A 26811-nucleotide genomic window follows, 5' to 3' on the forward strand; every position below is an offset into this window, starting at 1 on the left:
GAATGCCCAGACCTCTACATTGGAGAGACCAAACAGCCACTTCACAAGCGCATGGCACAACATAGAAGAGTCACCTCCACAGGACAAGACTCAGCAGTCCATCTGCATCTTAAGGACAAAGGACACTCTTTCGAGGATGCCAATGTTCACATTTTGGACAGAGAGGACAGATGGTTTTGAAAGAGGAGTGAAAGAAGCCATCTATGTCCACTGTGAGCGACCATCTTTGAACAGAGGTGGTGGTTTACGACACCAACTGTCTGCCATCTATAATCCAGTTTTGAGTTCCCTCCCCAGACGCCTTAACACCCACTCACATCCTGGGCCATCTGACCTCAGGAATTCGCATGATAAGGTAGGGCCAGTTTTCACAATGGGACCCTCACCCAGTTTCACACCTTGGCTCAGGTGATTAGAGGATCATCAGGGGGTCCTTTTGTCCCTCTGTGGGGGGATACGCCCACTAGGTTTAAATCTGGGACTCGCCACCATTTGACCTTAGAACTGAAGAAGCTTCTCGGATGAGAGGTGAAACGTCTTCAAGTAACTTAAAGAAGTCCAGATGTTTTTCTTTGCAAGCTCCTTTGACTATTCACATTACACTAAATATTTAGCTTACCTAAGTCATGAGGAATACAGCTGTGCAGTTTGTCAGTTTACAATAAGTCAGTATAGTACTCATAAAGAATATGCACAGTGCACTGTATAATCTCAATACAGACCTCGAACTTTACAGAAAACAACATTTGTTCCAAACTGGTTAAAATTATTAATGAAGAATCATCACTTATTTTAAGAGCTGGCCCTCCAGCTTGCAGTCTACAGTTTCACAATCTGACAGCAAATTTACAGTGTTGTTCACCTTGCCCTCTGGTCAGTAAAGAGATTTACTGTGAAAATTGCAATGACCTGATGAAATTTAATTCATCATCCATAGAGATCCCACAATAATAAAGAAAAAGCAATAATTACATAACGCTCCATAAGTAAGAAATTAGCAATAGTGGGAAAGAATAACTTTAACAGGAAGGAACGTGCAGAAGAACCAGGCTCAGGGAGAGACAGAAACAAAAGATGGTGTTCTCAGCGGCAGATGTGGCTCAGGTGTGTTGATTGTATTTCGAAGGTTGGTGGGTTGATCTCCAGCTCCTCGAGACTTTAGCCAAAGTATCTAAATAAAGACCCTACAAAAACACAGAAAAACAGAGAAAACCCCAACAATCATAATGACCCCTTATGAGGAAGCGCTTAGGAGACAGTGGGAAAGAAAATCTCCCTTTTAACAGGAAGAAATCTAGTGAGTGAAGAAGAAATACTCAGTGCATCATGAGATCAATGAAGCCAATGAAGGGAAGCCAATATAGGAGAAATATTCTCTCTCTTTCTAGTCCCTGTCAGTACAATTGCTGCAGTTTTTTTTTTTAAATATTTTTATATGTTTTTGCGTCGTCCCCACAGATGAGTTCTAGGGGAAGATGTGGGAAACAGTAACAAACAGGACTGGGAAAGAATGACAAGGAAACCAAACGGAGTTAGCATAGATTAAGGTTTTATTATGAATAAGCTAAACACAACACCGTTTTATAGAATAAGAACAAAAAGGTAAAAGGTTACAACTGAGTCTTATGTTTCTAACAATGATAGACAAATGCACTTCCGAGGCCCACAGACCCACCCTAATCACACTGTAAGCAGGACAATCATGCCATAGGACTTTTCCATTCCCTAGAAAGCAGTGTAAAGACAGAACAAACAACCTACACCACAAAGTTCTTACCTAACCTATATAACACCTGAGGGTTAATTACTGACTGGGTCCAGGTGCCAATCCAGGGAATGACCAGCAGCTGCATGGTCATTCCCTGGGCAGAGAGAGAAAGAGAGACAGAGGGGTGGAGCAAGAGAGGAGGAGGCGGAGAGAGAACACCACACCCACACAAGGGCGATTTCAGCAGGCCCTGCTAGGGCTGTAACAGTTATACTGGGACTAATCTCGAGGACTGGAGTTTGAAACCTGTGCTTCAGTTGATCCAAAATGCTGAAACAAGAGTACTGACAGGGACTAGAAATAGAAAGCATATTTCTCCTATATTGGCTTCTCTTCATTAGCTTCCTGTTAAATCCCATTAGTGCACTTCGCTCTCACACTGCAGGCTTACTTGTTGTTCCTAGAGTATTTAAAATTAGAATGGGAGGCAGAGCCTTCAGTTTTAAAGTCCCTCTTGTCAGGTTTATATTATTGGATTTTCATATGCTTAGAGTTGTATAATCAATGTCATGTTGGTAGAGGGTTGATCCTTAATAGTCTGCAAAGACTTTGTGTGCATTCCAGAGTGTTCTGGCATTCACACCCACATCCTGGGAGCATGGGAGAGGTCGTCCCTTTTCTTATTGTTTCATGGTAGGATAAACATATCTATATCTGTTTTAGTCTAAGTGCCTTTTGTTTAGATGAACTGCTGGACTTGCAAACCAGCAGGTTTACGGAATACGTTTATGGGGTCACATTCTGACCCCACACAACCACACACACACACACACACACACACACACACACTTATACAATGCACAGACAAGGTACTCTTTGTTTGTATGTATACGTCATATGTTAATGAACCTATGCATACTCATGTAACCTCAATAAAGATCAGTGTTATGGGGGGAGCGGATGAGAGCAACTGGGGTCAAGCGAAGGAATGGCGTTTGTCCAGTTCTCTCCCGTGCACGAGAAACATAAAGAACTTTGCCTGCTTGGTGTTCAATGCTTTTATCTGTGTAGTTGAATTGTCTTGAAAATTCCAGCGAATAAGTTTATGCTACAAACCTATCATTAAATGGTCCTTCAACGACGGATCCCTAGAATTGACATTCACCAAGGGGAAAAAGAAACATGCCGAAAGACGTCAGCAAGGACTTATTGAAGTTCCTGCATTAAAGTCCCGAGACATGAGAATTCGTCATCGGGCCGGTGGATTAGCTGTCTGTGTTTTCTCCTCGATGAATGACGATCACCGGGATTCGAGGCTATACTACACACTAAGCAACATCTAGTAAGTTTAAAGAGTCCGACTCTATAACTGTACGTCTTCGCCGACTTCGTGGGGCGATGTCCGTGGTCGCTGAGTGGGTCTAAAATTTGGCGTCTTAGTGGGGCGATGTATAAAGCCACTCAGTGGGTTTTTTTGTACAGAAGCATTAAGTCGCAGAGTTGCGCAGTTCAAACTTTTTTTGGTTGAGTTCCGCAGAGTCCATTTGTGGTGGACAGTAGATCTATTTTGTGTTGTTGTGTTTGTGTGAATGACTGCGGAGAAGGCCTGGTCTGTGACACAGGTGTTGTTGTTATTATGGGTTCCCGAGCAAGTAAGACTGCCTCACAGGGAGAAGAGACATTCATGCAAGAATTAGCTCCCGGCAGCACGAGGTATTTATATTCTCATAAAAACTGTGATTTAGAGGGTAAACTGGTCGCTGGAAAATGTCAAATGTTAGAAGTTTTCAGAAAACACAGCAGCCTTGACGAGCGTGCAGAGAAGGCCAACCCAAATCAGCAGCAGTTAAGCTATGCTCTGATGAAGGGCTTTCACCCACCCATTGCTGATTTTATTAGGAAACAAAATGTTCACCATAACTATGACGGGTATGAACGGGTATGTATGAACTGTGTACCGCCATGCGCAGGAAGTCATTAAAAAGAAAAAAAAAAAGAAGTCACAAAGCTCTGAGGCCGCTGCCTTTTTAGCAGATGAAATTTTGTTTCAGGGACAGGCTGGGGGGGCAAAATAGAGGCAGGAGTAGGAGAAATAGAAGCTTATGGCAATTTAGGGGGAACCGTGGAAAAAGAGATGATAAGTGCTATGCATGCGTGGAAATGGGCCACCACACAAGAGAGTAACCTGCTCACATGCATGAAGAGTATAAACGCCCTGATGCACGAAACCCCTAGTATAATAAATGACTAGCCCCTGTTGACACTGCCAACACACACACATGTACAGATGATCCTTTATCTTGCCCTGATCAACAACAGCCTGTGCTCCAGACCATTAATTTAACCAGTTGCTAAAAGTATTCTGCATTAAGTTTAGGGTTGCTCAAATTCATTACAATGACATATGAGATGAAGTAAAATAGGTAAATATTTAAACTAATGACGTGCATAGAGGCACTTGACCTGTTTGAAAGACTGTCATCCTAATATGAGCCATTGTTATATATAGAGCACACCTATGAAAACAACTAAAATGCTGAACCCTGTATGATACAGCTCAAAACTACATGATGGAGAAGCTGAATTGAAAATAAAAGTGCGAGTCTTTGCCACTGTGGGGCAAAGCACGCAACCACTGTGTGAGGTTGTGTTGCGGTCTCTTCTGAGCTGATGAGCAAGCTACACATTATCAGATCGGGATCTGGCTGAGAACGGATGAAAGAGAGGGAAACAGAACTATGATAACTCGAGTATGCAGCGTATCTGTGAGTCTGTGAAGGTTCTCAGTCATCCAGGTCATCGTAGTCAAAGGAGCTTGCAAAGAAAAGCGTCTGGACTTCTTTAAGTTACTTGAAGACGTTTCACCTCTCATCCGAGAGGCTTCTTCAGTTCTAAGGTCAAATGGTGGGGAGTCCCAGATATAACCCTAGTGGGAGTGTCCCCCCACAGAGGGACAAAAGGACCCCCTGATGATCGTCTAATCGCCTGAGCCACCACTGAGTTTACCGGAAGCCCATACACACGGACCAGTACCTCCTGTTTGACTCCCATCACCCTCTGGAACACAAACTTGGAGTAATTAGGATCCTACACCACCGGGCAGAACATGTTCCCTCTAAGCCTGAAGGGAAAAAGAAGGAACACACACATGTAAAGGAAGCACTCAAAACATGCGGCTATCCTAAATGGGCGTTTTTAAAGTCAGCAAAGAGGCACAGAAAAGAAGATCAGACACCAGCGAGGGAGGATAAGAAGGACAGGCGCAACAACATTGTCATCCCCTATGTAGCCGGTGTATCAGAGAAACTCAGGAGGGTTTTCTCCAAGCATGACATCCCGGTGTACTTCAGACCCAGCAACACACTCAGACAAAAACTGGTTCACCCGAAAGACAAAACGCCAAAACACAGACTTAACAATGTGGTGTATGCTGTACAGTGCAGCGAGGAATGCCCAGACCTCTACATTGGAGAGACCAAACAGCCACTTCACAAGCGCATGGCACAACACAGAAGAGCCACCTCCACAGGACAAGACTCAGCGGTCCATCTGCATCTTAAGGATAAAGGACACTCTTTCGAGGATGCCAATGTTCACATTTTGGACAGAGAGGACAGATGGTTTGAAAGAGGAGTGAAAGAAGCCATCTATGTCCACTGTGAGCGACCATCTTTGAACAGAGGCGGTGGTTTACGACACCAACTCTCTGCCATCTATAATCCAGTTTTGAGATCCCTTCCCAGACGCCTTAACGCCCACTCACACCCTGGGCCATCTGACCTCAGGAATTCGCATGATAAGGTGGGGCCAGGTTTCACAATGAACTCACCCGAAACTCTGGCTGATTGGGACCCACACCCAGTTCCACACCTTGGCTCAGGCGATTAGAGGATCATCAGGGGGTCCTTTTGTCCCTCTGTGGGGGGACACTCCCACTAGGGTTATATCTGGGACTCCCCACCATTTGACCTTAGAACTGAAGAAGCCTCTCGGATGAGAGGTGAAACGTCTTCAAGTAACTTAAAGAAGTCCAGACGCTTTTCTTTGCAAGCTCCTTTGACAGCGTATCTGTGAGTTCAGCTTCTTCTTTCAGATGCACAGCAGTTTTCCTGCATCTTGACTCATGTGTGTAGAGTGTTCATAGCATCTGCATCATGTTTTTGCTTATTTGTTTTGTTGGGTTGAAAAATAATTAAATAAACTTGTGATCATACTTATGGATCGCCATGGCACATACCATTGGCCATATGATTTATTTATGCAGATGAGAAAAAAACAAAAAAAAAACCCTAATTTGTGTGAATGTGCCTGACGTCGCGAGTTCAAAAAACAGAGAGAGATGTGTGTTGGTTAAGCAGTGATGATAATAATGAAAATGTCTTAGTTTGTCACTTTCAGATGAAAAGCTGACCTAAATCAATTTTCCACATGCAGCGGTCGGAAGAAAGTTATAGGTTAACATCACTGGAAATGTCCAGGCCAAGTTTCTGGCTGAATTGTTTACAGCACCATGTGTCCCTTAACCTCACAAGCGAGCTCTCACACCTAACCTTAACCCTGAAGACAAGAAATGAAATTCCAAAGAGCAATAACATGGCAGATAAAGAGACAGCAGCAGAGTCCTGAGCAGAGACACCCATTAAGCAGCAGCAGTGTGGACAAACAGCATCAGAGACGAAGATGCTGATTCATTCAATCAGCATCATCCTGACTGATTGGATTAATGGCACTGTGTTTCCAACAAGCTGCAACTTCACTGTGCCTGTGAAGAGGACTTTTGAGAAGACTGTCAGAGTTTGACATTTGCCACTTTTGGAGTAAAATGGCAAGAAGAGACAGTGGAGAACACAGGACAAAGCTGAAAAAGAACTGCCTGCTATTGGACTGTTGAAGTGGCCGAGGACAACAGAGTGAGAGGAGTAGGTGAGAACACAGAGGAATGCTGTTGTTTAATGTGGGAAATCAAAATTTGGGTTAGCAAACCTGGGAAAAAGAAAACTGACCGCTTCAGTTGGAGAATTGTGAAGGAGTCTGAAACACTGCAAAATGAAACATATACAAACGCACACACACAAACAGAAAATGGATTAACCCTACCAACACTTACAAATACAAGAGAGCTCATGAAGATTAGACAGCATTTTGAGCATGTGATGCAAAGACCAGTGGACTCATAGCAAAGTAGTTAAGAAATGATCAAATAATAGCAGAGAAATGTGAAGGAAAGGCAGCTTTAAGAACATGCCCTGCTATATGCAGCTCCAAAGACATTGATTAAACCTGCCTAATAACACACACACATGCAATGAAAATCAGCTTGTTATCTCTCATCAGTGTTGAAATAGTGTAAATTTAACAGACACTTGTTATCAAATGCTGAATTTATCCAATGCTGACAATTAACTCTCTAGGTTGCAGGACAACAGTTTAATTTGTGTGGGGAAAAGGATTCTGGTATGACCAACCAGTGATCAGACAATAAATTTAGTTGTTAATATAGTAAACTGGGAGATGCTTTCTGCTTGATTGATGCAGCACAAGTAATTTACTGTTTGAAGGAAATTCTATTTTTGTGATAATTATTTCTGTTGTCCAGTCAACTTGGTGGGTTAATAGCTGATATGCAAATTAGTTGATCATTATTAGATCAAGGAAAGGTGACTGAATTCTAGCACAAGTGAATTGGATGTATTGGAGTTTGTTAGAGTGGAGACTCTGAAACACTGATTTTCCTGTTTTGATGTGCGGGTGAATCCTGCACCCAGATACACAACTCTGAATACGTCAGAGCAAACTTGTTTTGTGAAGTACATGACAACATGTCACATGTTTTATGATGAAGGGAAAAAAGGAAAACTGAATAAATTGGGTCTGTGGCCTAAATGAGTGAAGAGCACAGACCTGGGGATTAAACTCATAGCTAATAAAAAAAATTAGGCTTATGTTGTGTGTTGTGTGGCTGCTGATGGATGGTTAATCTAGCTGATGATTTTTCTTTTGTTGCTAAATTGAGCCTACCAATTAGGTTTGGTATGATTTACCCTCCCGAGATGAGGAGCATGTGTCATGACTTAACAAGACCTTTTTATTTTGATACTTTCACAGTGCACTGAAAATTTTGTTTGATAATCTCTGTCGTTTGAGCAGATCTGCACAATTAGAACGAAAGCGCTATACGACACGTCGTCTGGAATGTCATGGTCCTGGGTCATTTTGACCGAGTGTTCTTAGTTTTCCTGTGGTTTTGTATTTTGTTCTTTATGTTCCTAGGATTGTTTGGTGTAGTATTTGCCCCTCGACTTTGGAATTCCTTACCCCCTGACCTCAGAAATATTAGTTCATTCCCTCTTTTTAAGTCCACCCTCAAAACTGATCTGTTTAAGATTGCTTTATGTTTGAACCTCTGTATGCTCTTAACTTTTATCTGTTATTCTTATTACTGTGTATATTTCCAGTTTTTGTGTTTTTATTCATTGTACAGTGTCCTTGGGTGCTTTGAAAGGTGCTATTTTTAAATAAAATGTATTATTATTATTAATATTATTATTATTATTATTATTATTACCCAATTTTCCGACAAAAAGGCAAAAGGCCTCACAAGTGACGCCTCAGTGAGTAAACGGTATCTAGATCCAGTAAAGCAGCCAGCACGGCTGGGTTGGTGGCTGGGGCGGGGGCTGCAGCAAACGCTTCACCTGGCAGCCAGGGAGAGAATTCAGTATCTGATTGTATGGTAAAGTAATGTGGGAATGTATGAAGTATGTTGTGAGATGGAAAAAAGAGAATGGTTTTCCCAAAAAGGGTTCTCTCAGCCGGAAACAGTTGAAAGTCGTGAAAGAGCAGTTGGAGGAGAAAGAAAAAGATTTTGTAAGAGAAAACAGTTAAATCAACTGATGTGTGTAGGTTGCATGATGAAAGAGATGTTTTAAAATGTGGATAGAAGAATCAGAGATATGTTTGTGAAGGTTCTCAGTCATCCAGGTCATCGTAGTCTAAGGAGATTGGAAAGAAAAGTGTTTGAAAGAATCAGAATCAGAGAATGAAAGTGTTAATAAGCAGTGATGAAAATACTGTTAAATTAATGTCTCAGACAGTCAGGTGCAGGTGACCACGGATCTGGATCAACCTCCTCCACAAGCGCAGTGGTCGGAGCAAAGTGAAACATTAACATCATTATATCCACACCCAGGCTGTGGTTTAGCTGAATATTAAACAGCCTCACCGCCATTAACATCTTATCCTGAAAAACAAGGTTCAAGGACAACCAACTTTTCCCTGATGACAAAATGCATTTTCAGAGCTAATGCCCATATCTCTCATCAATGTTAAAGCAGGAAAATTTTAACAGACATTTGTTAACAAATGCTGAGTTTATCTACTGCTGACAATTAACTCTCTGGGTTGCAGGACAACAGGTTAATTTTTGTAAAAAAGAGAGATTGTAGAGATTTCCGGTTGATGGCATGTCAGAATAGTCGCTCTTCGCAGGGCTCCTACTTTTATCACAACTACTTAATAATTTTCTCACTACCTGCCACAAAGTGGGGGCTTATATTGGTGGTATTGTTTGTCTGGTGTCATAATCTGCCAAGATGACCAGTAGAAACACCAGGAACCAGGAGCAAAAAAGAGATGAGCTCCGCACGGCAAATGAGGCTATCATGGCTATGCTAAAAACCACGCTGGAGGAGCACAAAGCCTCACTTTCGGCAGAATTCAAAACAGCCGTTCAGCGATTTTGAAAACAAGCTGGACAGCATCCCAATGACGCTTAACAGCCATGACCAGCAGAATAAGGCTTTGGAAACCAAAGCCACAGCTACAAATGCGGAGCTGCAGGACGTGGTGGCTCAACCAGCGGTAGTGATTGAGGATAACGATAAGCTGAGAGCTAGGCTAATCGACATTGAAAGCAAAAGCCACCGCAACAACATTCGCCTCTTGGGGGTCCCTGAAAATATTGGTTGGCCCAGGCCAACGGTGTTCTTCTCTCAGATGCTTGTGGACGTATATGGAGTGGACATTTTGAAAACGGCTCTGGAGTTGGATCGAGCCCACCGGGCGCTGGTGGCAAGACCAGGCCTCAACGCCTGGTCTTGGCGTTGAGGCCTGGCGTTGAGGCCTCAGGGTTTGACATTTAATCAATGTCAAACCCTGAGTGGTTGTTGTCTGTTTCCATAGCTACCAGACCCATGAGCTTGTTGTGCGCAAGGCTCGGGAAATGCGGGGTAAACTGAAATATAAGGACACCCCCATCCATATTGTCAAGGACTATTGCATGAGGTGCTGGTACAACGGCTCACTTACCGTGGAGTCATGAAGGATCTGTACGACCTGGGACTCAAGCCTCAGCTTCGCTACCCGGCCAAACTGTTTATTATGACTGACAAAAGGAACCGGAAGCGACTGGCGTCACCAGGCGTCACCCGGGGCTACATTGCCTCACACCAACCTCTAAGTTCTAACATTCTGGAGACCTGATCTGAAAACATGGTCATGGTTGGACCCTGCCACTTCCGTAGAAGGGTTCATGACATTTAGTTTGATGTTTGGTATCTAGAAGATAACATGGTATGAGTAATTCTAAACTCATTGTTTTCCACTGTCTTTCTCTCATTTTCCTTTACAATACCCCTATTTATACTACTGTTCTAATGCCACTTTTGGTATATTCATTAGTCTACAACGTACACATATATGTATATACTGTTATTATTACCTCTCCCACAGTTTGATTCCTGCCATGTATGAGTGGAGGACAACAATACCTCTGCCTGCCTTTTTTTGTGTTTTTCTTCTGTGTGTTTTTGTATAGTAAGATACATCCTAGTTCCTCAGTTTTTCTAGCAGAATAATGACAAGGTATAGTTTCATAGTGAGACCTTAACCACCACGGGGAAGCCATTTGATAGAGTTGTGATGGCAAAGTCTTCGCAGGGGAATGTTTATACCCTGCTGTGCAGGTTTCTTTTCAGTGGTTTCCATGTCCAGTTTATATCGTTCAATGCGTATGTATGTATTGTCCTGTGTTTTGTTTTTGTTTTGTTTTTTGTTTTTTTGGTTTGGATTTTTTTTTCTTTCTTTCCTGTTCACAGTCTATTACCTCAAGTACAGACACAAGTCTTCCCTCGGCCACTGTCAACTTGTCAAATCAAAGACCTGTCTGAATACAGTAAGGTATGTTGAACACAGTCAGTGGTCTTAGAATTGTCTCCTGGAATGTGAGGGGTGTGGGGAATGCAACCAAAATCAACAAAGTTATGACGCATTTACAGCAGCTTAAAGGAGATGTGTTTTTTATTTAAGAGACACATCTCTGTAACAAAGAAGTGAGGCAACTCATGAAAAACTGGATCGGCAATGTATATCATTCCAAATTTAACAGCAAGGCTGGAGGGACAGCCATACTTATTCGTAATAATAATATTCTGTTTGAGCAACATAAAGTTATTGTTGATCCAGATGGCCGTTTCACATTTGTGTCAGGATACTTGCACTTGTGATACTGGCTAGCATGTATAGGCCGAATTGGGACGATGACTCTTATAGCTAAACTTTTCTTTTCACTCCCAAATTTGGAAAACTAGATCTTATTAGTGGAGGTGACTTTAACTTGGTTCAGGACACTCTGCTGGATAGATAATCAACTAAGGCTTGTTCCTTTAGTAAATCTGCCAAAACCCAAGAGTTTTTCAAAACTCAGGGGATTGTGGATCCATGGTGACATGTGAATCCTACTACTAAGGAATGTTCCTTTTTTTCTCATCCCCACCATACATATACATATATAGACTTTTTTCTTATCGATATTAGGTTCCTCTGTAAATTTAGACATTGTGAGTATCATGCTGTCGCCATTTCAGATCACTCACCAGTTTCTTTTGATTTGGTATTAGCGACCCCATGTCGCACTGAATGATTCCACTGAAGTGTTGAGAGAGATGGGAAACGTTGAAAGCCTACATGAGAGGCCAGCTTATAGGCTTCATTTCAAATTTAAAGAAGAAAGAGCTATTTTACATGGCCAGTTTATTGAATAAGATTAAAGATCTAGATGGCAGATATGCATCAAACCCAGATGGCAACCTCTGTACGGAACGTGTGAAACTTCAAGCCATTATCAATTTAACCACCACCGCGACAGCTATGGTTATTAATTAATGGTTATTTATTAATTAATTAATTAAGACAAAGCAACGTTTTTTTGAATCCGGTGATAAGGCAGGGAAACTTCTGGCCTATCAAGCCCATGGCGACGCAACCTCCAAACTAATTCCAAGGGTCAAGTCTGCTGCTGGCGACATAATATTGGACCCAGAGGGAATTAATGAAGTATTTGTTCATTTCTATTCCGATTTGTACACTTCGAGCTCTCCTCCCCTATGACATGAAATTCTCCAAATTATACATTTTCCAAGAACAGATAAAGATCGGACGAAGGGATTAGGGGGACCAATTACTGTAGTAGAGGTACATGAAGCCATTAAATCCTTCAAAACAGGTAAATCATTGGGCCCAGATGGCTACTCGGCAGAATACTATAAAGCCAATTCTGATCTTATGGCACCATTGTTTAAAGATATGTATAATGAAGCCTTTTCAAAATGTCAATTACCCAAGACTTTGTCCAAAGCTACTACTTGTTTAATCTGGCAGAGTTTGGTTTTTTTTTTTTTATTTTAGTGATAGGTTGGGGGTGGTCAGAGCGCCCGGTGGCGCCAGTGTCCGGCAGCCTCGCCTCTGTCAGTGCTCCCCAGGGCAGCTGTGGCTACAATGTAGCTTGCCATTGCCAGTGTGTGAATGTGTGTGTGAATGGGTGAATGACTGAATGTACTGTAAAGCGCTTTGGGGTCCTTAGGGACTGAGTAAAGCGCGATACAAATGCAGGCCATTTACCATAGGTTAAGCTTTTCTATGCTGTGGTGTGCTGGGTGAGCAGCACAGCAAAGAAGTACTCATCCAGGCTGGAAAAACTGATCAGGAAGGCTGGCTCTGTGGTCGGCATGAAGCTGGACACTCTGGTGACAGTGGCAGAGAAAAGGACACTAAAAAAACTACTGGACATTATGGACAATGCTGGGCATCCTTTGCACACGGCCATAAACAACCAGAGGAGTCTATTCAGTGACAAGTTGCTTCTCCCAAAGACAAGAACCAACAGACTTAAAAACTTCTTTGTCCCACACGCCACCAGACTGTTTAACTCCTCGCTGGAGGGGAGAGGGAGGGGAAACAGGAGGACAAAGGAGGGGGGAACAACTAAGCTGTCGTGCCTTTTCACTGTGCAATACTTTTTGTTAATAACCAAAAGAGCAATAGACTTCAATAGTTAAAATGTGCAATTCCCTTGTATTCTTATCCGTATTTATTCTATTTATCCCTTTTGTATACTCTTTATTTATATATGTCTCTGTATTTATATATGTTTATATATGGTATTCTGCTGACATTCTGTAACTTCTGTTGGTGCTGTGCTATTTGGAAACCGAATTTCCCAGAGGAATCCACCCGAGGGATTAATAAAGTTCTATCTTATCTTATCTTATCTTATCTTATCTTATCTTATCTTATCTTATCTTATCTTATCTTATCTTAATCTTATCTTATCTTAATTCTGCCAGTTAGGTTTGGGTTGTTTTCCTGTTTTCAACAGAGGGAGGTTTTTTTTATACGTGGACATGTCCAGAACTGGGCCCATTATTTTTGTAACAGTGCACTTAGAGAAAACCTGTCAGGTGTCAACCTTATGGTGACACCTGACATGTTTTGTGTATTGATGATTTAATAATCAGCTCTCTTTTTTCTCATTTTTGATCAAGATTGCTGTAAAACATTTTTGTGAGAGCAAATATAAGGTGAGCTTTTCCAGATTACGATGGGCTGAGGAGAAGGCTACCTATGGGGATGCGATCAGAGTGTGAGTCCCTCTCTAAAAGGATTGCAGCGAGTCAATTCAGTCATAAACAATGTTTTTTTCTTTTAAAGATGATGACGTGATCTTGCTGGTGATGGAGACTGGTTGTGCCCAGGACTCTATTATCAGCAATATCTAGTGTGAATGCGGGTGAATGAATGTGTGACTGGACTGACGATGGGGACTAAAGTGTTGACTGACTTGACACTGAGACGAAGACTGTACCAACGTTAGGATGAGTAAATGTTGACAAACAATTCACAATACCAGTAAGAAAAGGGTGGATGCTTTGCTTTGCTTTGCTTTTGGCAGGAGCAGGAGGATAAGAGAGACCGGAGGGGGAGACTGTAGGTTCACATGAGAGTGTGGAGCTGCAGACTTAACCCTTTGACCGCTAGTTTTGGGTGGCTGATGTTTGCTTTAAGAACATTTTTGATATCAGTCATGTTACCATTAACCATAGCAGGCCACTGTAGAAGTCAATTTAATTTTATAGAGGAAAATAGCCAGAACCAAAACAATATTTCTGAATTACATAGGTGAATGGTGGATTTTTCACATTCAAAATACAGTTATGGAATAACAAACACTGGTCCAAGTGACTGAGGTTTGTTCCCTTTAAAAAAGTAATTTTTTTTAAAAAAAGAGAGCACAGCAGGTAGGGGCATGAGATAGGACATGGTAGTGCAGGAAAACAACAGCAAAGTACCCCCCCCCCCTAAAAAAATAAAAAAATAAAAAAATAAAAAAAAATAAATAAAAAATAAAAAACAAAAATGGGATTTTCAAATGTGAAGTTCATGTTAACACACAGGTTTTGTGTCTAGGTGGTTCTGTGGATGCAGGCTCTGGGTGGAGCCAGGAGTTCAACAAATTTGACATAATTAAACTGATTTCATTTCTTAACACAGGTTTGCAGGCCCAGAGCAAATATACTCAAGAGGAGAATCACTTAGGTGTTCTGAGGAATACTATGAATAACCTTTTTCTTTTAATTCCGTAGATGTGGTGATGCCTTTTCATTCTGTGACACATAAAATGTGTCAAAGGGGGAATTTTAGGTTTAATTTGAAACAATGGATTATATGATCAGTGTATGACTTTTTGGGTGTTTGATAATTTTGGTATGGTAAAACTTACGCATAAATAATTGTTTTCATGTTTAAGCTTAACTGATTGAAATAAAATGAATCCCGTTTAGAAGATAAAATGCCTGTGTTCATGAGAAGCTGAGTACCACACTGAAGGGGAAACTGTGGGACAGCAGGCAGAATGAAACACGTGATTTTGTGAAAAAAGGGAAGATGCTTCAGATTGAAAATGTTTGAATTCTTTTTGATTTCTTTTACTAGAATAAGCGGTTATAATCATTTTTCATAAACACTGCAATTATGCTCATAGGAATTCCCACTCAGTCTTGTGAAGGTCATAAGCTCCGTTCAGCGTGACTATCTGAGCTGATATATTGTAGGACAATGGCTTAGAGTGCGGAGGGGTAAATGTAAACACGCTTACACACATACATAATATTTAGACTAATCCTGTAACTAACTTTGAACTAACTTTGAATAACTAAAAGAACAATCGATTAATATATTAGATTATTGAGGCGTCGCAGAGAGGTGTTTTAATTTTCTGTCCTTTACAGAAGAAGGAGCAGATTCCAGAACCACAGCAAAACCACGAAGGGGTTGGCGAGAATCCAGGAAGCACCAGACCGAACGGATCTGGCCAAGAGAGGGGGACATGCATGTGACCTAAAAGAAGCAGAGAGCGCATAGAATCGCCCGTCCCAGAAGAATAGTTGTTTAGATTCTAGAGAAGGTCAAAAAGCTTGTTAGACAGAGGGTATGGTGTGAGCACAAAGTAATGAAAAGTAACGGGAGGATTAGCTATAGTAATAGTTTGCATGATTGTTATGTTATGTCAATTGCCCAAATACAGTGGTCATGCTGGACATGGTCTACCCGTTAAAGGGTGACAGAGGGACAATTAAGTGAACTGTAAGTGTATGCTTAGAAACCAGGAGTAATTTTTAAAGAGGAAACGGGTTAACTCTATAGAGACTGTTTCCACAGATTGACAGAAGTAATCTAGGACCTTTTACTAGGAAAAGCTAATTATATCTGATTGGATTTTACAGTGAGCAGTGAGGGATGTCAGAAGCGGGTTTAAACAGTCATGCTGGGTCAAAAGGGGGTGTTAGGAAGTAAGGTAGGTCAGCTCACAGCCCGGATTAGCCGCGAGATGCTGTCTTAGAACTTGAATTATTTTTTTGATTTATTTGTTGTGGATAGAATTAATTGTGCCAAAATAATAAGGGAGGATTGAAAATACACAACCCGTTGAGGGGAAAGGATGACATGAGTGGTTGTGCAATTGAAAGGTTTCATTTTGTTTAGCATGATTTATTTTCTTAAATTCTTAGCTATTATTCTCACATGCAAGTAAAGTTAAGGGGATAACTTAGGCATTATGTCATCTTTCTTTAGGAAAGTTAAAAAGGGGGAAATGTTACGGAATAAATATATAGTGCTTATTATCTGTTTATATTGTTTTATAGAGGCCAGTGTAGAAAAAAACGCCACTTTGAGTTATAATGTGTGGTAGAGATCACAGAGTACTGTGTAAGACAGGAAACTGCAGATGAAGACGCTTTGTGCTGCAGAGTACAGGAAGTTAAGCTAGGCAGAGTGCACTGCAGAGTTGTTTTGATCAAAACTACGTGTGACGTATGACTGACTATGTTATACACATTCGGTTTTTAATGCTTCAGATCTGCTCAGGATTTAGCCTGTGCACATCCCTTTCTGGAAAGTAATGCTTGAATAAAATAATTTTTCACCAAACTGAGTCGGGTTTTCTCTGATCAGTACAGGGAATAAAAGAATCGGGTTTAATAGGGTCCCCCTCAGTTCTGTGTAACGTCCTCCCTCATAGCTGTGTGTTCCTCTGTGCCTCTCCGTGAGTTTAGTTCATATATTCCCAGTTTGGTTTTGTATCACTCATTTTCAACAAATAAAGCTGTATTTTAAGTTTAAGTTCAGTTTGCATGAGTTTGCATTTGGGTCCTATTACTGCCTGCACACAGCCATTTTGTGATACTGATATTGTCTAAGAAATAACTTTCCTAACCCTTTTCTTTTTTTTTTAAATTCTGCTAGTTACGCATGGGAGGGACCATGTGTCAAAAGGAAGGATTCAAGGTTTCCTCTGTGATTTTTCTATAATTTATGGGATGTCCAGACTGAGACTGGGTGATCACAGATCTTCAGAGAACCAGGGGTAAAAAGGGACCATTCCAGGCACAGCTGACAGCCTAGACAACAGTTAAGGTCAAAGGCTTACTGAATGAACTGTTACCAACAGTTCGTTCAGTAAGTTCCTTTGTCATATCTACTGAGTTCTGACACATTATCTGACACCCTAAAATTAGGGTTTTGGGGTCATTACACTTATGGGTTTTGAGCACCCAGCTCTGTTCTTTCAGCGCTAAATGAGATTGATTGTTTTGTTTTCCCCAATGATATCAGTGATGTGGAGACAGTAAATGACAACTGCAATTGCCATTGGGACATTTAAACTGTTTTAAAGAGACCGATTACCCTACAGCAGTAAATACAACAGTAAACTGCATAGATAGAAAATGAAGATCTATCATTATGTTATAAAATTTATCTCAGAATTGTCTGATGTATGGTGGCTGTGTGAAAACACATGGCTGCTTCTGGTTTTACCTCAGGCTGACTTTGACAGACAGTGATATGATGTTTTGTTGTATTCATTTATCCACAGGTTCAGTCGTATTCACTGTCCCTGATGGCAAACATCTGAACATGCCAAAATAGAACGGCACAAAAGAGCATGTGTTTGTGATGTTTGGTGATGTGTGTTTGTACCTTCATCCCTAACAATCCTGCTGATAATGGTTCTTTAACAAAAGCTTTAGGTATAGGCTGCTGGGGGATTCCCATGATGCATTGAGTATTTCTTCTTAAGTCACTATGTGTTTATACACTTCTCTGAATTTTTATTAGTTATTACTAATCTCTTGGTTTTCTTCCATGGTGTATCTTGTCCTGTCTTCCTCCTCTCACCACAGTGTGGCAGATGGCCACCACTAACTGAGCCTGGTTCTGCTAGAGATTTCTTTGTGTTAAAAAGGAATTTTTCCTTCTTACTGTCTCCCAAGTGTTTGATCATAAGGGGTCATATGATTGTTGGGGTTTTCTCTGTTATTGTAGGTTCTTTAGCTTACAATATAAAGAGCCTTGAAGCAACTGTTGTTGTGATTTGGAGGTATATAAGTAAAATTTAATTGAATTGCAGTGACAACTCATCCAAGAGGTCACAAAAAACCCAGAACAACATCCAAATAACATTAGACCTGACTTGCTTCAGTAAGGTCAGTGTTCATTACTACATCATAAGAAAAAGACTGGGCAACAACGGTTTATCTGGTAGAGTTCCGAGATGAAAACCACTGCTGAGTAAAATGAACATAAAGGCTTGTCTCAGGTTTGCCAGAAAACATGACAAGTTATCTGATTGGTCAGCTTTTTGTGTCAACACCTATTTGACATCTTCTCAAACTGTTGAACTCTTACCTTCTTCTGATGAAACTGCCTGGGCTGATTGTGAAGATTTACCTGTTGGGTAAAATCTGAAATCATGAACAGGTCTTTTTAAATAGTTCAGTTTTTCTATTGATCACTATTTGTGTATTAATCAACTCTTTTTATAATGTTTGATGTAATCCATCTATTTTTTTCTACTCATGTAAGAGAAGAAAGAAGTCCAAATTTCCCTCACCCCAGCCAATTCTTCAACTCATCTGTGGGAACACAAAGTCTTTCCTAAAGCAGCCAACAGAGATACTCGCTCCAGTGAGACCTGGGTCTGCCCCAGGGCCTTCTCTGGGTAGGATATCCCAGAAATACCTCATCTGGGAGATGTCCAGGAGACATCTTTGTTAGACACCTGAGCCACCTCACAACCCACATAGTAGTGGGTGTGGAGTTACTGTGTCACACTCCCAGCCATACACTATTTGGACCTGACTGCAAACATGCTCCTGAATTTTTTTAAATAGCTTTTGAGGTTATATGCTGGCGATTTCACTGCAAATGACAACTTGTTATATTAGTATAAATACAACCACGTCACTATCATTAGAAAGACACACATCGCAGACGCCCGCAGACATCGGTGTGTTGGTGGTTCTTTGTGTCCAGGGATGGGCGCCCAGGTACACACCGGCTCACTCCTTGGTGGCTGCTTATCGGGGCCTGGAGCCTGGGGCTCGCTTGGGCCACATCGGGGGTGAGGTGCCCTCGGCCTCTCGGCCTGGGGATCGGTCACTCTGGCGCAGCTGGCTGCCGGCGGAGCTCACGGGAACGTCACTGCAACCCCCCCTGGCTTCTGCTCCGCGGTTGCTGAGTGACCCCTCATCTGGGACTCTCCTCAGCTCTTTCTGGGATAGTGTTAGGAGTTGGTGGGGTTTCTCTGGTGTGGTGTCACGGGGTCTGCTTCTGTTTTCAGCTCAGGTAGGCGGGGTGGTGTGTCACGGGATGCTGACACACCGGCGGTGCATCAGACGTCATTTGATGGAGCGTTACTTAGGAGCAGCGTGACTGACGTCTGGTGTCGGAGTATTGCCACCTCCTCGAGTGGTAACGTGTTTAATTCTCCGCGGTGTGCATTACGGCCAACCTATGTCTGGGATTTTGTTTGCTTACCTGTTGTCTTGTATCCTCAGCCGGATCCATCACCCGCTTACCTGTCAGCTGTTTGTGAAGCCGCATTTCCGGGATCACTACGGAGATCATTTACAGCGTTTCTCCCATATCCCGAGAATCCCCGCCCGAGCACGTACAGCCAGTGTGACAAGTGAGCTCTCAACTCTCCCCATGTTTGTTGCTGTTTCTTACTGGTGGTTTGGCATCTCCCTCTAAAGTTTCGTTTTTCTTTTTCTTATAGATCCACCCTGCGTGCGCGGGTAACCCCTTTCCCTCCGAATACGTGTCAGCCTCCTCCCCTGGTTTCCCTCTGTTTGTCCCTCTGTATAATTTCATATAACTTTGACACCACAAATAAAGAGCACTCCTTGCATTTTCTGCGCTTCTGTGTGTTCTGCCATAGAGCCCGTTCACTCAGCATAACAGAATACTCCGACCATTCTATGGACTCTGCAGAACGCACAGAACCGGTTCCTGGTGACCAGTTCCAGTGACATGAAACATCTCTGTCAAATTTGACCCGTCAGTTCCGTGAGTCTGAACAGTGGGCCGGTCGAGTTAATGATACTCTGACAGCCATTCAGGAAACACTGGCTCGGCTTGTTCCACCCTCGACCCCTGATCCCTCGCCCCCTCCACCCGAACTTCCTGCGTCGCGGAGTACATGTTCGACTCGTGACCCCGCTCCACCGTCACTGGTGCCATTCGCGGGGGAGCTGGGCCGTTGTGGGGGGTTTTTGATTCAGGTGTCGTTGCTTTTTCAGCGTTCTCCCCATGCATTTGCCGACGACGCCTCTAAAATTTCATATTTGATTGGCGCCCTTCGTGATCGGGCCTTAAGTTGGGCCGAATCGTATTTGGCTCTTCATCCTCTTGAGTCTCTCACTTATGTTCAATTTGTCCAGGATTTTAGGTCCGTTTTTCACCACCCTTTGCGCGCGGACGAAGCCGCACGACGGTTGTCGGCGCTTCGACAGGGCCACTCCTCCGTGGCGGAGTTCTCCATTGATTTCCGTGTTAAGGCGGCTGAGACCGGGTGGGGGGATGTCGCGTTGCGCGGGGCGTTTGTTTGTGGGCTAAGTGAACGGTTGAAGGACGAGCTCGCTACCCGCGATGAACCTGAGAGTTTTGAGGAATTGGTGAAGTTAGCCATTCGTATTGATAACCGTCTGCGTGAGAGAGAGAGGGAAAAGGAGCGGGGAGGCCAGGGTCGCACGACCTCGGGGGAGGGCGTTTCGACGCGCACGGTCTCTCAACCTTCGTTCCCTTCTGTTCCAGTCCAAGCTGGGGCGTCTCCTGGGAATAATACTGAGGAACCGATGCAGCTGGGTCGCACTAGACTTACCCCCGAGGAGCGTCAGAGGCGTTTTAAGGGGCAGCTGTGCTTATATTGTGGTCAGTCGGGCCACTTTATATCTACTTGCCAGCTTCGGTTAAAAGGCGGGGCCCACCAGTAACTGCGGGGGTACTGGTGGGTGGCACCTTTTCTCGGTCTCAGGTTCCCCGCATGCAGCTTTCCGCTGTCTTGTCTAATGACGCCAAGACTTACTCTACTCATGCTCTTCTAGATTCTGGGGCTGAACAGAATTTAATTGACAGCGATCTGGTGCGTCGCCTCGGTATTAACACACGGCTTCTTGAGGTCCCTGTTTCTGTTGTAGCCCTTAATGGACAGTCCTTGCCCTCGGTCACCCATGAAACGGAACCTGTCTTATTAATTCTTTCGGGTAATCATCGCATATTTCTCAGGTTCTTTGTTTTTGCGTCCCCTGATTCCCCCGTAGTTTTGGGTTACCCTTGGTTCGAGCGCCACAATCCCCATATTAACTGGGCCGCCCGTCGCATAGAGAGTTGGAGTAGTCACTGTTTGTCACACTGTCTGCGGTCTGCTTTACCACCTCCTGCGACCCGTGCGCCCGAATCGACGCCAGAAGATTTGGATCTGTCGTCGGTGCCGGAGACCTATCATGATCTGAGGTCAGTTTTCAGCAAACGTCGCGCTCTGTCTCTGCCTCCTCACCGGCCCTATGACTGTTCTATTGACTTGTTGGCTGGAGCTTCGCTGCCTACTAGTCGGCTGTATAACCTGTCTGGGCCGGAGAGGGCTGCCATGGAGACCTACGTCACGGAGTCCCTGGAGGCGGGCTTGATTCGGCCGTCTTCTTCGCCTGTGGCTGCTGGGTTCTTTTTCGTGGGGAAAAAGGACGGCTCTCTCAGACCCTGTGTTGATTTTCGTGGACTCAATGCCATCACTGTGAGGAATAAATATCCCCTTCCACTGCTTTCTTCCGCCTTTACTCCACTACAGGAGGCGGTTGTTTTTACTAAGTTGGACCTTCGTAATGCTTATCATTTGGTACGCATGCGTCGGGGGGACGAGTGGAAGATGGCATTCAACACTCCGCTGGGACATTATGAGTATCTGGTGATGCCATTTGGACTGTCCAATGCGCCAGCGGTGTTTCAAGCTCTGATTAATGATGTGTTGCGGGATTTTTTGAACCGTTTCGTCTTTGTGTATCTGGACGACATTCTCATTTTTTCCCGTTCACTGGATGACCACGTCCGGCAGGTGCGCTGTGTGTTACAGCGGCTGTTGGAGAATAAACAGTTTGTGAAAGCGGAGAAGTGTGTCTTCCATGCGGGGTCGGTGTCATTTTTGGGTTATGTGCTGGAAAAGGGACGGCTTAGGGCTGACCCCTGTAAGCTCGAGGCCGTTGTGAGTTGGCCGACCCCTTCCATGCGCAAGCAGTTGCAGAGGTTTTTGGGATTCGCTAATTTTTATCGGCGGTTCATTAGGAATTTCAGTCGGGTTGTGCTCCAGCTTACGGGTTTGACGTCTCCTGCTCGTGTTTTTCAGTGGTCGCCGGAGGCTGATCGGGCTTTTTCACAGCTTAAGGATTTATTTTGCTCCGCTCCCGTCCTCGCCCACCCGGACGTGTCTCGACAGTTAGTTGTGGAGGTTGATGCTTCCGATACGGGCGCGGGAGCCGTGCTGTCTCAGATTTCGCTGGAGGACGGGCGTCTCCACCCGTGCGTCTCCACCCGTGCGCTTTTTTTTCCCGGCGGTTTTGTTCCGCCGAGAAAAAATTATGATGTTGGGAATCGGGAACTCCTGGCCGTTAAATTGGCCTTGGAGGAGTGGCGCCACTGGCTGGAGGGTGCGGTGCACCCGTTTGTGATTTGGACCGATCACAGAAATCTCGTTTACATTCGTAATGGCAAGCGGCTTAATTCTAGGCAGGCCAGGTGGCAGTTGTTTTTTAGCCGCTTTAATTTCACGATTTCCTTCCGTCCGGGCTCCCGTAACACGAAGGCTGATGCGCTGTCGCGCCAATTTTCCTCAGACGTCGAGGCTTCGAGCGCGAGCACGATCATTCCGCCCTCCTACGTGGTGGGGGCTTTGGTTTGGGAAATCGAGGCTGTGGTGCGCCGGGCTCAGCGGCATGAGCCTGATCCGGGTTTGGGGCCTCCAGGTAGGCTCTTTGTTCCGTCCGCCGTGCGCGCTCGCGTTCTGCATTGGCTGCACACTGCTCGCTTTGCCTGTCATCCCGGCGTTCGTCGTATGGTGTCTTTGTTGCAACGGTCCTTTTGGTGGCCTTCGTTGGTAGCGGATGCTCGCGAGTATGTTGCGGCTTGCGCTGTCTGTGCGCGTTCTAAGAGCCGTCACCGGGCGCCTTCTGGGCTTTTGCATCCTCTGCCCGTTCCCAGTCGACCGTGGTCGCACGTCGCGGTGGACTTTGTCACGGGGCTGCCGCGTTCCTCTGGTCACTCGGTCATCCTTACCATCGTGGATAGGTTCTCCAAGGCTGCCCATTTTGTTCCCCTGCCTAAACTCCCTTCTGCCCTTGAGACTGCTCGTTTGCTTGTTGTTCATGTTTTTCGGCTGCATGGGATTCCCCAGGACATCGTTTCTGACAGGGGCCCTCAGTTCGTGTCGCGTGTGTGGAAGGGCTTTTGCGCGGCCTTGGGGGTGGGGGCGAGCCTCTCCTCGGGCTATCACCCGCAGTCTAACGGACAGACGGAACGGACCAACCAACAACTGGAATCAGTGCTCCGCTGTGTGGTTTCGGCTAATCCTGCCTCCTGGAGCTCTCATCTCTCATGGGTGGAATATGCGCATAATTCGCTCACCTCTTCTGCCACTGGTTTCTCCCCATTTGAGGCTTGTTTGGGTTATCAGCCCCTGCTGTTTCCTTCGCAGGAGGCGGAGGTTGCGGTCCCAGCGGTGCGGGACCACCTTTGCCGCAGTAGACGGATTTGGCGTCAGACCAGGGCTGCGTTGCTTCGGGCGGTGACGCGGGCCCGATGTGCGGCGGATCGGCGACAGTCTCCCGCTCCTCTGTACTCCGTGGGACAGAAGGTGTGGCTGTCGTCTGCCAATGTTCCTCTGAAGTGCATGTCTCGGAAGCTGGCGCCCCGTTTTCTGGGCCCTTTTCCTGTTCAACGCCTCGTTAATCCTGTGTGTGTCAGGTTGCAACTGCCCGCTTCCATGAGGATTCATCCCACTTTCCATGTTTCCCAGCTCAAGCCTGTTTCTCTCAGCCTGTTGCTGTTTCTTACCGGTGGTTTGGCATCTCCCTCTAAAGTTTCGTTTTTCTTTTTCTTATAGATCCACCCTGCGTGCGCGGGTAACCCCTTTCCCTCCGAATACGTGTCAGCCTCCTCCCCTGGTTTCCCTCTGTTTGTCCCTCTGTATAATTTCATATAACTTTGACACCACAAATAAAGAGCACTCCTTGCATTTTCTGCGCTTCTGTGTGTTCTGCCATAGAGCCCGTTCACTCAGCATAACAGATATTGGCGCAGCTGCCCCTCTGTTGGTCTTCCTTGGTCTCTTGTGCTCTGGGGGCCTCTGGATGTCTGGAGTTTTAATCTCCTCCATACCTGCTTCATGCTCTGGTGGACGGGGCACACCCTCTAGAAGATCATTACATGAAGGAACCTTTTAAAAACAAACACGTCCATGCTCACAGGTGTACACACGGGTGCTCACACACACAAACTACACCCTTTTTGGCTCCTACCTCAAAGCACACTGTGCGCTGTCAATATTACGTGCTGCACAATAATGTTTAATATTTAGTATTTACTGTTATACTCCCATATATCATCGTGATGTTGTTTATTGTATTGCTCTCGTTTTCTTCTGCTTGTTTTCTTTTTTCTTTCTCAACAGGTGATCCAGGTGATTGATATATGTATTTTTTTTGTCTGCTTATTTATTTGGTTTTTGTTTTTTTGTCCTTTATCCCCATCCCTCTTCTCCGCTGTTTCCCCCCCCCCCTCCCCCCCATTCCTTTCTCCCTTTTCTTTTCCTCATTCAAATCTCTCCCGTATCTAGCAAGTGAAAATAAAATAAATAAATAAACAAAATAAACAATAAAAGCTGAATCAAATAGACCATTACGGCAAGGCTGGGATGGTCAATTTGGTAAAGTAAATCCATTGGGCATCTTTCCTCACCTTTAGACAATAATTCTGATGGCAAAAGAACCAAACAGGACAGGTAAAAAAGAAGAAAAAGAAAAAAAAAGAAAAAAAAAGAAAGACACACATCTAAATATTTGATAGTTCTATGCAATACCTAACATCAGTCTGCAGACCATGAGGACCAAGCTGGGTCACCATACTCCTGAACCACCCCCACGGGATACCAGGAGGGGCGCAGTCAAATTCCTTCTCCAAGTCCACAAAGCACATCTAGACTACTTGGGAAAACTCACAAACACACTTGAATATGCTTGAGAGGATGACGCGTTTGTCCAGCGTTCCGCGACCAGGACGAAAACTACTTTGTCCCTGTTGTATCCAATGTTTAACTCGCATATGGACTCTTCTCTCTAGCACCCAGGCATAGTTTTCCTGGGGATGCTGAGAGGTGTGACCCCCCTCTGCATCTTCAATCAAAGCACATCTTCCTGTCCTTTTTCTTAAATACAGTTACAACCATGCCAGGCTGCCAATCCAAAAGCAACTCCCCAGATCTCCACACAATGTTGCAGAAACATGTCAGCCAAGACAGCGCAACAATATCCAGAGCATTAAGGAGCTGAGGGCAAATATTTTCTACATGGTCCATTCAGATTCAATCTAGCTTCAATCAAAGCTCTGCCTGAGGTGGGAATTGAAGATCTTGTGGACTGGGCTCTCCATTAAATCTTCCTTCATCACCTGATCCAACTGACCACCAGGAGGTAATTAATAAGAACCTCTGCGCCTCACTGCTAACCTCTACAGTTTATTTAAGGTTATTTAAGGTTATTTATAGGTTTATTTAAAAAAAAAAAATAACGATTAGAGAAAACAATTACTTTTAACCCTCTCACACACCTAACATTGTCTGCAGCTACTTTCAGTACCTTTGATATTTATTTAGAAAAATTTCCTCCAATTGATCTTTCTGAGTTAACTTCAGTAATTACTTCCTCCAAATGACTGACGTATCTTTTAGACCCCATTTCTACAAAACTATTTAAAGAAGTCCAACCATTAGTTAATGTTTCAGTGTTAAATATGATCAACCTATTTCTATTAATCAGCTATGTAAAACAGACCCTCGTCTGGCACTAATGAATCATTACTTAAAAAACATCACTTGACCCAGCCATTTTAGCTTACAGGACAATCTCCGAACTTCTGTTTATCTCAAAAAACTCTACCAATAGCAGTGCTCCAAATGTTAACCTCTTTTTCTGATTAAACTGCCTGTGCTGGGTTTGAAGGTTTACCTGTTGGATGAAATCGGAAATCATTAACCGGCTTTTGCTAATGCTTCTTTTTTCTTGTTATTGTTCACGATTCATGCATATGTATTAGCACTGTGAGCTATATTAGCACTATTAGGGCAGGGTTTTGACTCCCAACCACAGCTTCAGTATCCAGTAAAGGTTCCTAGGCTAGACCCCATGCTAATATCCAAGCCTACCTTGAATATGAAAGAATTGCTTTCGAATTGAAAGCAACCTTAGCAGAAGGGGTTATATGAATTGGGGGACATATGCAATCTTCAATACCCAGTATACAGATTGACAGTGAAACAACTAGTAGTTTTATGTGTAATAATAATAATAATAATAATAATAATAATAATTAAAATTCAACATTTATTTTACATTTCTTTTACATGTTATCTCCAAGTACTGACTTGTACGAGTCTTGACTTTTTCCAAAATCTTCTTTGTGACTTCCTCAGCAGCTTCAGGACCATATTTTTCAATCATTAGATGTGCTGTTTTCCGGTTGTTAGCTGGCTGAAGATCACTCTTTGGGATGGCCTCTAAACCATTGCGTACCTCAGGATTGTGAAGATAGTACTTAAAATATTTCAGTTCCTTCTCTCCCAAATTTTCAATTTTTTCCCAAAGCTGTGTTGGTAACTCATCCAGTGTCATTCTGAAAAAACACAAGAGCACAGTTTAAAACAAAACTAATGTATATAAACACAGTAC

The 26811-nt window shown here is 43.7% G+C and overlaps 1 protein-coding gene across 1 annotated transcript in view; it reads right to left on the reverse strand.

Moving 5' to 3' along the window:
• The window catches only part of LOC148094755 (protein NLRC3-like), an 82461-nt gene that overhangs the window by 35449 nt on the left and 20201 nt on the right, over positions 1-26811 (reverse strand). The window contains exons 2-3 of the mRNA XM_087837418.1: positions 26504-26755; positions 18230-18285 (exon numbers count right to left, since the gene is read on the reverse strand). Coding sequence (XP_087693544.1) covers positions 18230-18285; positions 26504-26755 — 308 coding nt within the window. The remainder of the gene's footprint in view (positions 1-18229; positions 18286-26503; positions 26756-26811) is intronic.

This window comes from Neolamprologus brichardi, unplaced genomic scaffold, assembly GCF_056152115.1.
Source record: "Neolamprologus brichardi isolate AB-2024 unplaced genomic scaffold, ASM5615211v1 NODE_ptg000031l+_length_7269946_cov_1, whole genome shotgun sequence".
Taxonomy (NCBI): domain Eukaryota; kingdom Metazoa; phylum Chordata; class Actinopteri; order Cichliformes; family Cichlidae; genus Neolamprologus; species Neolamprologus brichardi.